At 45.1% G+C, this 16648-nt stretch overlaps 1 protein-coding gene across 1 annotated transcript in view; it reads left to right on the forward strand.

The window, feature by feature from the left end:
• CLPTM1 (CLPTM1 regulator of GABA type A receptor forward trafficking) overlaps positions 1–6933 on the forward strand; it is a 77204-nt gene extending 70271 nt beyond the window's left edge. The window contains exons 12-14 of the mRNA XM_068250880.1: positions 1575–1710; positions 3335–3502; positions 6136–6933. Coding sequence (XP_068106981.1) covers positions 1575–1710; positions 3335–3502; positions 6136–6323 — 492 coding nt within the window. The 3' untranslated portion in view covers positions 6324–6933. The remainder of the gene's footprint in view (positions 1–1574; positions 1711–3334; positions 3503–6135) is intronic.
• The last annotated feature ends 9715 nt before the right edge of the window (positions 6934–16648 follow it).

Raw genomic sequence — 16648 nt, forward strand, 5'->3', positions numbered from 1 at the left:
AGTGCTAGCTGCGCGTACAGCATTTTAAATGGAGCAAATCGCTCCACCAGGGGCTGAGATATCTTCCTGCACGGCATAGCCCGAGCTCAGCTCGGGCTTACCGCCAGGAAGGTTAAAGTTAACCTAAAGTCAAGTAAAAAAAAAATGAGATTAACCCACCTGGGGCTTCCCTCAGCCCCCTGCAGCCGATTGGTGCCCTTGCAGCCCCGCTCGATGGTCCAGGACCCGCCGGCGAACACTTCCGGTTTGGCCGTCACCGGCCGACAGGCATGGGAACGCGAGTGATTCTTCGCGTTTCCAGCCTGTATATCGCCCCCTATGCTGCTATTGCGGCCTCTGCAATAGCAGCATAGGGTCCTCTGGCGGGTCCTGGACCATCGGAGCGGGGCTGCAAGGGCACCGATCGGCTGCAGGGGGCTGAGGGAAGCCCCAGGTGAGTTAATCTCATTTTTTTACTTGACTTTAGGTTCACTTTAACTGCCCAAATTGCATAGAGGGGCAAGACTCAGCACCCGCTATTCTATCGGGTGCTGCCCATTGCCAAAAATCATAGTTTTTATAAGGGGAGCCTATGGCGGCACCCTCATTTTTACACTTCATCTGCCGCGCCTTTCTTTCAGTTGCGGCTTTTACTACCCAAAACCACTTTCTGTAACCATAAAGTCTTGCGCTAATGGAAATCGGAATTGTTACACTAATAAAAAAAAAAAAAAGCTTTAAAATTGCCACAAATTGCTCTTAAAAATGCTGCAATAGCGCTCCAGCCATTTCAGTTTAGAATTTCTGGTGGGCCCCAGCCCTAAATTCTTTTGAGAATTGAAACCCAAGAAGCCTGGGACCCACTCGCAATTGCAAAACTCTCTAAAGAATGCAAGCCTTGTTGGGAGCAATTGTGCCACTTAAAATAAAATAAAAAATGTATTATTAATATTGTTTATTGGACTTGTATAGCTCGAACATATTACGCAGTGCTGTAAAATACATAGGATTACAGACAATGATAATGGGTGACCAACAGCACCATACAGGTAATAGATAATAGATACAACAATACAGGTGGTAATAAAAAATAAAAAAAAGCAATAAGATACACAACATAATACAGGTAGTAATACAATGCCAGATCATACACTGGCGTGGTAGTGCTAATAATACAGGTTCACATGTTCTGGGTAGGGTGTACAATCAGGTATGATGCACAAGGGGAGAGGGCCCTGCCAAAGGCTTACAATCTAGAGGGAGGGGTGGTGATATGAAAGAAGGGGGTGCATCAAGATGTTCTCGGCGGGCAGAGTTAGGGCATAAAACACTTTTCAAAGCACTCCAGTGTGTCCAAGGCCTAAGGGCAGCTGCTCTCGTGTGAAAATAACCCCAAGAATGCACACATGCTATACATTTATATAGCCAGGTTGAGTGGGAAACTCATGACTACACAGGGCGATCCATCATACCCTGAACAATATCCCAAGATGGATAGGAAACCAGGCTACAACCAATGATTTGTATTATTATAGTATTTTATAATGTCGGAGGCATGTTCTCCATTATATGACACTATGTATTTGTGATTATAGATGGCGTTCCGGTACCTGTCCTGGATTCTGTTCCCTCTGCTGGGATGCTATGCAGTGTACAGTCTGCTGTACATCGAGCACAAGGGCTGGTATTCCTGGGTACTCGGCATGCTGTATGGCTTCCTTCTCACGTTTGGTAAGCTACACACCACTGGTGCATGGCAACAGCTTGTGGCCAAACCATAGGAATACAGCAGGTTTTGAATGCAGCTGTCTTACATGCAGCTATTCTTACAAATATTGTAAAATCGTTACCTGTACTGTTCATCGCACATACCTGTACCTTACTCTGTCTCCATGTATATTCAATTGCACCATTTCATTATCTTTTGATTTCATTGGCCAAAGTATTCAGACAGCTTACAAATGTGTATGCAGAGAGCTTTAAAGTGAACCTGTAGGGGAAAAAAGTGCCCCTGGGGGATTACTTACCTCCGGAGGGGGAAGCCTCTGGGTCCTAAAGAGGCTTCCCCCTTACTCTTAACCCTCCTGGCGGTCTATTAAAAACCGCCAGGGGGCAGCGCAGCCGTTTTTTGATTTTTTTATTTTTTTTTAAATCATGTAGCGAGCCTAGGGCTCGCTACATGATAGCCGCTGCTCAGCGGCATCCCCCCAGCCCCGCCGATCGCCTCCGGCGATAGGCGATCAGGAAATCCCGTTCTAAGAACGGGATTTCCTGGAGGGCTTCCCCCGTCGCCATGGCGACGGGGCGGGATGACGTCACCGACGTCATGGACGTTGTGACGTCTAAGGGAGTCCCGATCCACCCCTTGCCGCTGCCTGGCGCTGATAGGCCAGGCAGCGCAGGGGTCTAGGGGGGGGCTGTCTTGCGACGCGGATAGCGGCGATCGAGCGCGGGGCGGCGGCGATCAAAGTGCTGACGCAGCTAGCAAAGTGCTAGCTGCGTTCAGCAAAAAAAAAATTATTCAAATCGGCCCAGCAGGGCTTGAGAAAACCTCCTGCGCGGCTTACCCTGGGGTTACCGCCAGGAAGGTTAAGTAGAGACGATTCAGCACTGGCACTCCCCTAAATCTGCCGACAAGCTGATGACTGTGCATGCAGGTGCAGTAGCAGCTTCAACATATTATCTGTGCTCCTGCGCAGGTGCATTACCAGCTTCCCTTCGGCCTCCGATTGGGTCCGCTGTACTGTGCAGGCAAGTCTCCTACGCAGTAGAGTAGACCCAATCAGGCTGGGCTATTTCACCCGGAGCCCAAGGGAAAACTGGTACTGAGCCTGCGCAGGAGCACAGATGTAAATATTGCTGTTTGCTGCAGAAGTGCATATTAGTGGTTCAAAGTTTTGCTACATCACTGGTGCAGTATTTATAGATGTTATTGCATGTAGCCACTAGAGGGCACTCCGCCCTCCCATCCATTCTTTATAGAGCTGTGGTGTCCAAACGTTTTTTGACCAAGAGCCATATTACCAAGTGCATATTGCGGGGAGGGGAGTTGCAGCTGTGTGTGTATGTATGTATGTACACAGCTGCACCTCCCCACTAGCTCAACATTTTGGCCTATCATATTGTTAGTAGGTGTGTTTATAGGTAATGGCAGTTGGTGCTTTCTGTTTTGTCTTGTCCGTAAAGATGATGACCCACAGGCTTAAGGTGGATCAAACAACATGCACAAATTACACGGCGAAGATAAATAATTTCTTGATCTATCTTCTACATTTTAACTTCTCACTTTTTAACTTCTCACCAATAATATATTTTGTTAAAGTTCCTTTTTAACTGTATGATGTAACTGTTGCAGGGTTCATCACAATGACGCCGCAGCTGTTCATTAACTACAAGCTGAAGTCAGTGGCCCACCTCCCATGGAGGATGTTAACCTACAAAGCTCTGAACACCTTCATCGATGACTTGTTTGCTTTTGTCATCAAGATGCCCATGATGTACAGAATCGGGTGCCTGAGAGATGGTAAGACAACTCTGCCGCTTTGTGGCTTCCTTATGTACTATTTCCCCATTAGCCATGCTTGTGTTCAACCAAGTTAAAATGATGGGTCTTTTATTTGAAACAAAAAGGTAGGTTTGCTCCAATCGAAGGTTTCCATTGTGGACATGCGGATCCGAGATGAAAAACTATAACAAGTAACTTGTCTATATATCTTATCTAAGGCCCCATTCACACCTAAAACTGCAAAATGCTGGCGATTACCGTTAGCGGTTTGCGGGAGTGATTTTTCTGCGATTAATGCGGAAAAATCACTGGACACTGCAGTGTTTTGGGAGCGATCGCGATTGGCGGAGCTATGCGAATCGCCAGCAAAATGCTGCATGTTACGCGTTTGAGGCTTACATGGGCTAGCGGTTTTTAAAAACCACTAGCGTTTTGTTAGATTCCCACCCAAGTGTAAATGGGGCCTATCTAGCTGAAAACCGCTTCAAAAGTTGATTATTTTTTCCTGTGATACATTGCGGCAGCCATGTTCTGTTTGTCACATTGTCACTGGGTGAGGGCTGGAGATGCTATCAGCTTGCCTGTGTGTAAATTCAGTCCCTCTCCTCCTCCCCTCTGCCTCTGAAATCAATGGCTAGTAACATCCTCCTCCTCCTGTCCAGGCTCCCATAAGCCCTTGCTACACTGCCAAGGCACTGTGAAAAGCTGTGGGCGAGGCCTGTTTAGTGTTTTGGGAATTAGAGTATTAAAACAAAACAAAAAAGTATTTGGCTTGAGGAATGCCCTATAAACTATATGAAAGGAACACAGTTATGCAATGAGTAAAAGTTTATCTCGGATCCACTTTACTTAAAGACCGCCCCACGCCAATGGGCGTGGTCGCGGCAGCAGCCCCAGGACCGCCTAACGCCAATTGGCGTCAAGTCCTGGGGCTGGGATTTGCAGGAGATGGCTGCGCGCGCACCTCCTGCTTGAGGGGTAGAGCTCCGCCCCGACTTCAGTCTCCGAGCGGCAATTGCCGTTCGGGAGACTTTTAGACGCGTCTTTACACATTGTACAGCGCTGCGATCAGCAGCAGCGCTGTACTGGGGACAGCCGTGTGACACGGCTGTCCCCTCCTGACTGTCGGCTGAAGCCTAAGACAGCTGATCACATGGATTGGCCAGCGGGGAAAGGGAGGGAGGGGGGCATATAAACAAATACAAAAAGCAAAATTTATATAAAAAACATTTATTGAAAGATAAATAAACATCGGGGGGGGGCTAGTTCAGAGGTCCGCCAGTCTGCAGCCTATTCTTACTCTGCCAATCAGGAAAATGTTTCTTATGAAATTGAGTGCTGCATGCGGAGGGATTAAAGATGGTCAATGATGTGCTAATATTTCTGGCTTATATGAAAATGTAATGCAAGTTGTATGCAGCTGGAATCGCATACATCAGTCCCTGTCTATTTTGATTTGGCCTGTTCTAAGCTGCCTAAGTTCTGTAATTTTACTTCCGTACCAGCAGTCTCTGTCCCCTTAAGGACCAGAGACTGCTGGCATGGTAAAATGGCGCTCACTGATAAATCGCCGCAATCATCCACTGCCCACGCCTTTCTGTCCCCGCCCCAGGTCCCTCTCTCTGCCGTCCAAATGATGGCAGAGCTGTGCTAGCAGGTCAGGAGCCGCTTTCATTGGCTTCTGAAGCTGTCCGTCAATGTAAGCCAATGGGTATGATACAATAAAATGATCTGATTTTACGGCAATTCGATAAATATGATCGGATGTCCACTTGGCCTTGGTGGAAGAAGCAAGCCTGCTTGGCTCCATGCTGGTGTGCCAGCGAGCTCTTTTGACACACCCTTGTTAGCAGGCTTGTGAGGGTCCCAGTGCTGGAATGGCGAGAAGGACGGGCAATGGGGGACTCCTCTGGATCCCTGAGGCAATTACCCAAATTGGACTAATTTTTTTTTTTTTTCCCCTTGAGGGTCCCTTTAAGCACGCAAGGCAAAATTCTCAGCATCTTATTGACCACGTTTCCAGAAACACTGTTCTTGCTCTCCTTTTGTATCAATGAAGGTACTGAGATACCAGCCAGAATAGGTGACAGACGCTCTGGTGCACCTAGACTTCCAGTGATGTCATTTAGCTCCTCCGCCCACAGCTGCTGTAGTACCCTGTGTGAGTTCAGTAGGATGACATCATCTGGGCTGTACGTTATTCTAATATTATATTGAACATAAATAGCAGCAATCAATAGAACATGGGTTGGGGATTTCCACATATGTGTTTACTTACTTGCCTGGGATTGAACTTTTGATCTGTTTTTAGCTTGAATATACGATGCAGCAAGTAGTAATTGAAATGTAAATTAGGTAGCGCTGCCTGCTGCAGCCTATAGCCAATGCGTTCTACTCGCAGACCATGTAACAGCACTACTTCCTCCTCCTGGGTTTGGAGGAGGAAGTAGTGTAGTTACGTGGAACGCATTGGCTATAGAAGGCATAGGTAAATTGGCCTCCCTCTGCTGCTGGCAGCACTAACTTCGATTACGAGTAGCTACGTACTCCTAGCCAACATCATAAGCAGCAAGGTGGACTGTGTGGGTGGTGTTGCCTGGAAAACGCGTCCTCATGTTCAATGTTTGTTTTCTGCTATGTTTCCTCTGCAGATGTGGTTTTCTTCATCTATTTGTACCAACGCTGGATCTACAGGGTGGATCCCACGCGGATGAATGAGTTTGGGACCAGCGGAGAGACGCCAAATGCTCTCCCAGCACAGGATGGGCCAGCATCACTTCTCCCTTCCCCCGAAGACACATCTCAACCTAAACCAGCAGAAGAGAAAAAGAAAGACTGATTCATTTTTTCCCATGTCCCCCATGCCCTTTCATAAACTGTTGAACCTCCCCCAGGGGGTGGTAAATCGGCTGCTGTTTTATATATAAACCCCTCCTGCCCCCAACCCTCTTTGTTGAGACGGCGTTTCCCCGTCAGTTAATATGTATATGGGACTGGTGAAGTTTGTCTTTCTCTGCCCGCCTCCTGTCTCTCCACCTGTCTCCTTCCCCTTCTCACTCTTCCTTGGTCTCCGCCCCCTCTGCTTCTCCCTCTTCTCTCTCTGTTTTATTCTTCTGTTGTGCCGTGTCTCCTCTCAGTCATGACTTCTCTGCGGGATCAATGCGCAAATTGGGTTTAATAAATATGGCCGCTCTTAATTTCCTCATGTTTGTGCGGCACTTTTAAAGGTTTTAAAATTGCGATGTACCAAAGGACCTGGCTATTACCTGTCCCTGTCCTCAGGTAATTAGTGCTTTCAGGGGTTGTCTCTTACAATGGGCTACATGCTTCCCACAAGCTGCAGGTTATCAATAATATCTTACTCAGCAGTCGTTATCATGTATGTTAGAAAATGTCTGATTTCCAGTGTTCATTTCCAAAATTCTCCTGAATACCTATTACCACATCTGTCTGCTTTGTTACCCCTCTCTTCCTTTATAGCAGTGTCCTAAATTATGCTCAGTAACACACCACCATCACAGCCTGTGTACAGATGACTATGTGCCCCACCCAACTACACTACCAGCATAGAACATTTTCTCTTCAAGATTCTCCTCTGGTAGCCACGTAAAAAAACATGGTGGCAGTTTTCTCTAACTTTATACTAGCTTCGCCCACAATGCCATTCTATAGTATTCCATTCAAAGAGGTTGAATTCCACTGGCAGTTTGAGAAATGCTACTTTATAGCAAAGCTGCCTCTTTTACACTCAATACTGGAACTCCACCCAAAACCTTTTGTAGTAGATGGAGTAGGGATGCTATTTTTTTCCGTTCCTGTCCGATGCTCCAGTGGATAGTTTAGTTTTAACTTCCTGTCCTGGACTTCCCTGTCTAAAGTCTGCACTCTTGTATTTCTGTGGAGATTCTACCAAGGACTGACTGTCCATGCGAAAAGACAATGGAAACAGGTTGACAGTTCTCTTTGGGAACCACTGCAATTTGGGAGAGGAGTAAAGCAGCAGTCTATAGGAGGGCTGTGGAGTCGGTACAAAGATCTTCCGACTCCTCAGTTTATGAAACCACGACTCCAACTCCGACTGCGGGTACCCAAAATGGCTCCGACTCCTTAGTCTAATACTTAACAGGGCTGTGAATTTTGTACAAAAATCATCTGCCTCCTCAGTTTATGAAATCAATCACTCCGACTCTGGGTGCCCAAAATTGCCCTGACTCCAACTCCGACTCCACAGCCCTGGTCGATAGCCTCTTCAAAATTGGCTCCCCTTAAAGTACACCTGTCATCAAAAAGCTATGGAAGTTGCCATCTTGACCACCTGCTACAAATTCTATTTTTTTTTTTTGTTTTTTTTTTTTTTGCTGTGATGCTGGGCCTTTCACTACAATAGAATCCCTTTATAGTAAACGCCAAGGGACTAGGCCAGTGATCTGCAAACTTGGCTCTTCAGCTGTTGAGGAACTACAAGCCCCACAATGCATTGCGGGAATCTGACAGCCACAGTCATGATTCATAAAGGCAAATGCATTGTGGGACTTGTAGTTCCTTAACAGCTGGAGAGCCACGTTTGCAGATCACTGGACTAGACCAAGTAGTTTCCTATATCAGAAACTGTCATACTCAAGCACATAAAGTAAATTGTAATGCTGTATCTTAATTAAGTCAATAATTGAGTATATTTTTTTTCCTTTTCAATGTTTCAGCAAGCGAGCACAGACAATGTCTAAGCTAGATCACAAGGCTTAGTGCTCAATGTGCAGGGATTTTGCGTACAATAATCAAGCAACGGCTTGCTTAGGAAGCATAGGTCTTACTAGTTAATGCATGTACAGTACTGATAGCATGCTTCTTTTTCCACTTTCCCCTGCAGCTTGGATGATACTGTAGCATTGCAGCCATGCACAAGCAAGTCACAGATAATTGGTTATTCCCTTAGTGATAAGGCAGCAGCTTACACAAAAAGCATAGGTCTTACCAGTAGATGTAGATTGCGGTCTTTATCCCATGCACTGGCTGGTGCTTTTGAGGTAATCCATGTTTTCCCAGATTTGCATGCAGATAGCAAGCAAGTTATAAGTGACTGCTAGCCAGCCCACCAACCACAGCTCATGGGTCTCTGACTGGCGTATGAAGCATGCGTCTGCTTACTTTCCACTATAGCCGGATAAAGTATTTTGCAGGGGCCAGAAAACTTTGTCTTGCATCACTGGATTTGAATTCCGGCCAAGGCACTATCTGCAAGGAGTTTGTATGTTCTCCCCGTGTCTGCGTGGGTTTCCTCCATCATCCCAAAAACATACAGATAAGTTAATTGTCTTCCCTCTAAAAGTGGCCCTAGACTATGATGGACATATGACTATGGTATTCGAGTTTACTATAACTAGATTATACTTTATAACGCTTTTTCAAATTGCTTCCTTGGAACAGCATACCGATTAAGGCTTCTGACTTTTTCGATCTGCATACTGATTCCAGGGTGGTGGATGAGAAGATCAGGAAACCAGTATTTTAGAAGGCTACGATGGCATCCTCCATATTGTCAGGACTGTTTTTTTTTTTTTTAATCACTCATCTTGCTTGTCTCTTCTTTGCGCTCTTCTTGCTTGTCTGTTCATTCCACTCTTGATTGTCTATTCTGTCTGCTCTTCTTGCTTGTCTATTCCTTGTGCTCTTCTTGCTTGTCTATTCTTTCCGCTCTTCTCGCTTTTCTATTTTTTTGCGCTCTTCATGCTTGCCTTTTAAATGACTCACTGCAATTGCAAAAAAATTAGAGAGCAGTCAAAGTGGAGCATTCTCCTAAGGGCTCTTTCACATCAGAGCTTGCGTTGGAGAACGCTCAAAGCATGCGTTTTGTTGTATGCGTTTTAATGCATTTTGATATGCGTTGCACTGCAGTGAGTGTGCGTTTTTAATCCGTTTTCAATCCGTTACTGCACATAGAAAAACGCAGGTAATTTTTTTTTCTTTTAGTTTTCAACTTTCTACATTGTTCCTCTGTTGCATTCTGGGACTGATTGCCTGCGTTAACGGATTGAAAACGCGCATAGTGTGCGTTTTACATTGACTAACATTGTAACGCATAAAGCTAGCGTTGGCTGAAAAACTGCGCCTGGGTGCAGTGTAACGCAACGCACAAAAAGGCTGCGTTATATGTGAAAGCTAAAATGAAAGTCTATGGACTTTCATTTCACCTTGGGTAACGCAAACTTTACCCTTTGCGTTGAAACGCAGAAAATCTGCCCTAATGTGAAAGAGCCCTAAGGGCTGTTTTCACCAAAAAGTGCTAGCGAGTTTAGCAATTTTGTAGCGATTTGCACAGTATAGAAAAGCAAAAGCTCTTTTCTATACTTGATACAGAATCCTAAACGTTTCAAAAATGGTGCATGCAGCGCTTTAGCAATTTTAATTGAAACTATTGTCTGGTGTGAATAGCCCATAGGATTTTATTGTCCAAGCATTTTGTTTTAAACACTGGAAAGAGCTGGTGATAAAAGCTCTTTAAAAGCACTATTGGGCCCTTATTAAGGCATCTTTTACACTACAAATCGCAATTACGATTTGCGATTTTCACTGGATACTAGCAACTCAAGAAGAAAAAACACAGCATGTAGAACTTTTTAACCGCTTAAAAAAAAAAAATTGGAAATAGCATGTAAAATAGCATCGCAATTGCATGTAGTGTAAAACGGCCCTCAGTTAAATTTTTTTTGTTTGTTTTCTCCTAGGAGATAATTTTTCATCTTCTGTTTAAGATAACCGTTTAGCACTCAGCAATTAAAAAGTAATTCAAAAGGTACTGTCAAAATTATTCTGAGTATTATCTTGCTTGCTGGTGGCTTAAAGAGAATCTGAAGTCTAGCTAAAATTAGGTTTTTTTCTTTTAAAAACCTCATTAACATTATAGTCTCACCTAAAACGCCGCATTCCCGCGGCTGCAAACCCCCCTGATCACCCCAAACTCACGGGGGTACGGGCAGGCAACTTCTGTATACAGGCAGCGCGGCTCTGCCTCTATGCGCGTCAATCAGCGTGGCTCGCTGCCTCTACCCCGCCCCTCTCGGTCTTCCTTCACTGAGAGGGGCGGGGTAGAGGCGGAGATACGCGCTGATTGACGGGGCAGCAGCAAAATCCACGACCAAGAAAGTCATGGATTTTGCCTGCCCTGTACCCCCTTGAGTTTGCGAGTTTGCGGGTGTTTCCAGCCGCGGGAATGCAGCGTTTTAGGTGAGATTATGTTAATGAGGTTTTTAAAAGAAAAACCTCATTTTAGCGAGACTTCGGAGTCTCTTTAACCTTCCCAGCGTTCAATTTCCCCAGGATTTCTGTGCAAACAGTGATAAAATTTATTTTTAAAACTTTTTTTTTCCTGTAACTTGCCAAAATGTGTCAAGCAAGGGTCTAGTATACAGTGCAGGAGAGTATTGATGTGTATGCATGTTTATACTGTTCACAGCATGTTTTTTTGAACGGACATTTCTGTCCATACCGCTAGGAGGGTTAAAGGACATTTTATTGATGAGGTGTAAAAATATCCCCTAGGAGAAAACTTAGGAGAAAAAGTGAATTAAAGGGGATCTGAAGCAAGAAGCATATGGGGGCTGCCATATTTATTTCCTTTTAATACCAGTTCCGTTACATGGCAGCCCTGCAGATCTATTTGGCTGCAGTAGTGTCTGAATCACACACCAGAAACAAGCATGCCGCTAATCTTGTCAGATTTGACAATAATGTAAGAAACCCCTGATCTGCTGCATGCTTGTTCAGTGTCTATGGCTAAAAGTATTAGGTGCAGAGGATTATCATGATAGCCAGGCAACTGGTACTGTGTGAAAGGAAATAAATATGGCAGCCTCCGTATCCTTCACACGTCTGGTGTCCTTTGAGGGCCTTGGTGTGAAGAAGTACCATTTCACAGGTTTCTTTAGAGGTTTTTAATCTATGGAAAAGTGATTGGAACATTTGAAGTGTTTACTTGTAAATTGCATTTTCCTGATTTTGAGGGTTATATTTCTTGGAACTTTTTCATTCACATATGTATATTTCAATGAACACAGCCTAGAATGGACCAAGTTGGGTCATGCTGAACTTTTACAATGCCTGATCTGAGACCACCTGTTGTGGTTTTTCTCAGCTGACATTACTGCAGCCATCTTGAAAAATCCTGGAAGACAACGCACCTTTCCCATTGTGAAATGCACTGTGTATGTTTTGATTTGTTTTGATTTTTTTTTTTGTATCCGAATATGATTTGTGTTGGACATTAAGCATGGTGGTTATTTAGCAACGGTACTAAAGAGTGTATTTCTATTCAGTACTGTAGTGACCAATCAGAAACGCGCTCTCAGCGTGTGTGAGCAGTTTTGGGGAATAACCTTTGCTTGGGCCTATTTTATAACCTAATACAAAGCACTGCTAGCAGTGGTACCCAGTGTCTCCATGGCAGCCAAGCAGACTTCAGTTGTTTCCAATGTACAAAGGACATGATTAATGGTATACCTAATGTGATCATTTTAAAGTGACATTATAGTTTGGCCTTACTTACAATAAAAACATGTCTCCCAACTTCTTACTGTTCATATAGATAATCTATTTTCTTCAGTCTCATGTAGATATTCAGTCTGCCTGTCTTAAGCTCAGCACAAACCATACAATCTTGGTTGTACAGTTTTACCAAATCTATGTGGTATAAGGGACAACAGATTGAAAATACCTTGACTGATTGATTGGATAAGTTCTTATACTACATGAAAGTGGTAAGATAGAAAAAACAAGATTGTATGGTGTGTGTTGAGTTTAAGCCCCAAAGTAATATCATCTGTCTAAAAGGCGCAATCGCTCCCACTTTCCCATCAAGTTAAAGCACAGTTAGCAATTAGAAGCAGCTATACTGTACTGTTACATCAGGTAAAGGCATTCTACTGCTTTACAATCAATGTAGCTGTCATCCAGATAAGCTCTCCTCTGCTTAAATTAAAGTGGACCTGAACTCTTGCATAGGATAGATAAATGCACCCTTTATGTATTTAGAGAGTTTAACCTGTCTAATCCCCCCTCATCTGTATCTAATCACAAATTGTAATTTAATCTCTCTCCTGTCAGCTGACTGCCACGGCAGATAAGCTCAAGCACAGGATGTTAACAATATGTTGATTGTCAGTAATGCCATGTGAAGACCATAACAAGCCCCTGATGAAAACGTGCTGAATACATTATTGGGACTGTTTTTTAATAACTTTAGTTGTGTGGCACTGCCATCTGAGCACTGGATTTTTGTACTGAATCGAGGAGGCGAACCAACTGATAGCTATTGTATTTTGTTCTTGGTCAGTTGAACAGTACACAGGAAGTGTTTTGTATCTGTTCTTTACTTTCACTCTGTGAATGAATACCGGCATCTCGCTTATGCATTCATTACAGGCACTGTGATCGGCTTTGGGAACAGCTGTTCCCATTCACCGATCACGAACCGGCAGGATTGCGACGGAAACGAACAGTAGCTTGCCGGCTATCGCGAAGAGAGAGTTAAAGAAACAAATCTGCATATCTATGCCCCTGATGCGCACATGAACTTTTAAGGGGAGCAGATATGCATAGCAGCGGTGAATAAATTATATACTATGATCATACCATATGGAGGTGGTAAAATTGGTCAATCAAAATTAAAGGTGTTTACCAGTCTTAACTCTTTATTGCAAGAATTGTCTGTATGGGAGTTGAACAAATATTAACAGAATCAATTTTATTTGGCTTAATCAGTTTGCACTTACAAGAAATTTGACTTGGTAGCTGCTTAACCACTTCCGGATTCTCGGTGCGTATATATACGCCCCTGAATCCTGAAGTGTATTCCATGGAAACGGTCCATGTCAGTTCACGGAGGGTGTCTCCGTGAACACCCTGCGAGCCGATCGGCGGCTCGCAGGGTAAATGTAAACACACAGGGAAGACCTTCCCCGGTGTTTACATGTATACGGCGCTGCTGCGCAGCAGCGCCGTAGAGGAGAGATCGGCGATCCCCGGCCTCTGATTGGCTGGGGATCGCCGGCATCTGATAGGCTAAAGCCTATCCCATCAGTCGCTCACAGGGGGAGGGAGAGGGAGGGAAGGAGGCCAGGAAGCGCTGCGGAGGGGGGCTTTGAAGAGCCCCCGCAAGCGCAAGCAGCCGGCGGCGATCAGACCCCCCCAGCAGGACATCCCCGTAGTGTGGAAAAAAGGGGGGGAAGTCTGTTCGGCCTGGCTGCTATCTGATCTGTGCTGTGGGCTGGAGAGCCCACGCAGCACAGATCAGCACAAAATGTCATGGTATGGAAGTGGTTAAAGTAAGTCTGAAGTAAAAAAAAAAAAAAAAACCCCGATACCTAAGGAGAGGGAAGGCTCTGAGTTCTATAGAGCCTTCCCTCTCCTTTCCTCATCATCTCATTCCCCCGAAGGCTCCTCTGCTCAAATCTCCCGCCACAGGAGGCTTTGGAAGTCTCCGGGAGCCTGAGTTAGGGTGCTCGCGCATGCACATTGTGGCGTGGCCCATCTTCGGTAGCCCAAGTGCGCCCGAAGCCCACCCGCACCGAAAGAGAGCAGTCTCTGACCGATCAGTTGGAGACTGCTTACTGGGGAGCCTGCGGAGGATGAGGAGAGGAACGGGAAGGCTCTATAGGACCCAGAGCCTTCCCCCTCCTTTGGCAAGTATCTGTTTGATTTTTTATTTATTTTTTTATTATGGCTTCAGACTGCGACCTGCTACACTCGACTAGTACGACTGTTGCTGTGGTAACTCACATTACTAACAAGCGTTGCCATTAGTAGCGTGCATTACTTTAGCAACAGTCATGCTAATTGAGAACCGCTGGGCTTGCTTATAGCGTAACTTGCGGTACACAGTGCTTGTAGTAACGGTAATTTTGCTGTGCAATGTCTGCAGGGGCAATATTTCCCTGTTTTCGTTTCATCAGGCCCTAAATGAGATTAATAGTAGCAAACATAATGAGGCCTTTATTTTTAGTTCTGTGCTGTTATGCTTTCAGGACCTAGCAGCATTGCTATTTGTGCTGGACCAGTAAACATGGTTCTGCATTAAGCATGGCTAACGCCTTAGGGAAGAAGCCGTTCACATGCTTGGAAATTTTGGTTGCAACTGGCTGGTTTCTCACAAAGGCAAAAGTTGAAAGATAGAGTGAGTGGGTTTAGAGGCAATCTTGATTGCTCTCTTTCTGCACCTGCTACTGTAAAGGTCCAGCAGGGAAGGTAAACTGCAGCCAATGATTCTTTCTGCTGCTTGGATGATGCACTGAAGTCTAACCTAGCTACCTAAGTGTGCATACACAAATTCAGATTGGTCAGTGATTGGCCCATTTTACCTCAATGTAGTATGAGAGCGTAAAGAGACTCAGACGAAGGACAGTACAGCTCTGATACTTGCCTGGGGCTTCCTCCCACCCCATAAACAGGTCTAAGTCCCCACGCCGTCCTCCCGCGGTCTGCTGTTCAGCTGTGGTGAGCTCCGTTACCAGCCTCAGTTAATGCCAGTTGGGGTCTACTGTGCAGGCCGCATGCGCAGTAGACCGTGACTGTCGTCACTGAGGCTGGTAACTGAGCTCACCGTGGCTGAATGGCAGACTGTGGGAGGACAGCGTGGGGACTTAGAAGTGTTCATGGGGTGGAAGAAGCCCCGGGTAAGTATCTAAGCTTTTCTTCAGCTCTGAGCCTCTTTAACTACATAATCTCATAATATTCAACATTTTGTTGGTCTTTATACAGGAGCAAACACAGGATTTTTAAGGGGGGGGGGGGGGGTGTGATTCCTGAAAGGTCTCTCAGCCACGCACTATATATGTTTGGAGTTTAGACTATGACTGTGGTAGGATTAGATTGTGAGCTTCTCTGACAACAGTCTGTGACATGACTATGTACAGACTACCCAGCAAGCTCACAGTGACCTTATTGGAGTGTGTAAGGGGCTACAATGGACCAAAAAGCCCTCTTACTAAAATGCTATGGAAAACAAAAATTTGCTTTCTTAAAACAAAGTATTTGCAATAATTCAGGTTGGAGTTAGCCCTGAGATTTTTCCCAGTGCATCACTGCTGAAATTATCCATTGTTGTCCCTGTGAGCTAAACGCGCCTCCAGATCCGCTGGAATGTAATGATGTGTCAGCTTGTAAATATTACAGAGCCATACTAATCCAACATTCATACAGAGTTTCGGATTGGTAGTCTGTAACTCTTAGGGTTTCAAGTCCTACTCCATAGAGCCACATTAATCCTTGCCATGCACTGATGAGGATCAACCAATCCAAAACAGTCTGTATGCATTTTGGCGCAGGTGCAGTGGACGTTGACTTAAAAGTTGGCAAAACCAAAACTGTGCTGCAGCGGGGAACATAGGATTGCTGAAGATTAGGGCGGCTGCAGGGGGCTGTCAGAAGCCCCAGGTAAGTGAAACTTTTTTTTTTTTGTAATACATCTTCAGGTCCGCTTTAAAGGTTGAGAATGCAGGACTGTAAAGAACTGTACCCACTCTAGCTAAAAGTTGCTGTACATGAACGATGCAGAAATAAACTACAAGAAGTTTCACCTCTTGACTCAAACTGGATGTTTTTATGCGTCCAGTTTGAGCATCTTAAAAGCAACCTGGAAGTGTATAAAGCTCTATTCAATCTGCTCGTTCATGGTGGGACATAAAGTGTACGCAAGGTGCATTTGGATGGCAGCCTCCCTGCTCTGTTCTGCAACCCCTGGAATCTCCCTCTCTGGGCATCAGGATCACCCCTTCCCTTCTCTTGATGGCCCTTCAGATTTGTATCCCACCCCTTTGCTGCCTATCCCCGCACCTGTTCCCCACCTTTCTGAACTCTGAGCTTCTTGGATGAGAGCACAGAGCTCTGTATGCAGCATCATGACCCCTGAAAGTGAAACTAAGCCATTACAGGCTTCAGGGGGGGGTCAGGGAATGGCGGTGATGGACTCTTACTGATCGGCTTGCCCCCTAGATCATGAAGTTGTTTTTTTTTAATACAAAAGAATGCCAGCTCGGGTTCTCAAAGTGAACCTCCAGACTAAAAATCTCAGCAGTACTGAAAAGGCTTGGTGTTTCTTTAACAGGTTCACAGCATCAGAACTTTGTTTTTCATACCCAAGCCTAATTTATAGCTGCACAGAAGCTAAGCTCCGCC

This window comes from Hyperolius riggenbachi, chromosome 8 (genome assembly GCF_040937935.1).
Source record: "Hyperolius riggenbachi isolate aHypRig1 chromosome 8, aHypRig1.pri, whole genome shotgun sequence".
Lineage (NCBI taxonomy): Eukaryota > Metazoa > Chordata > Amphibia > Anura > Hyperoliidae > Hyperolius > Hyperolius riggenbachi.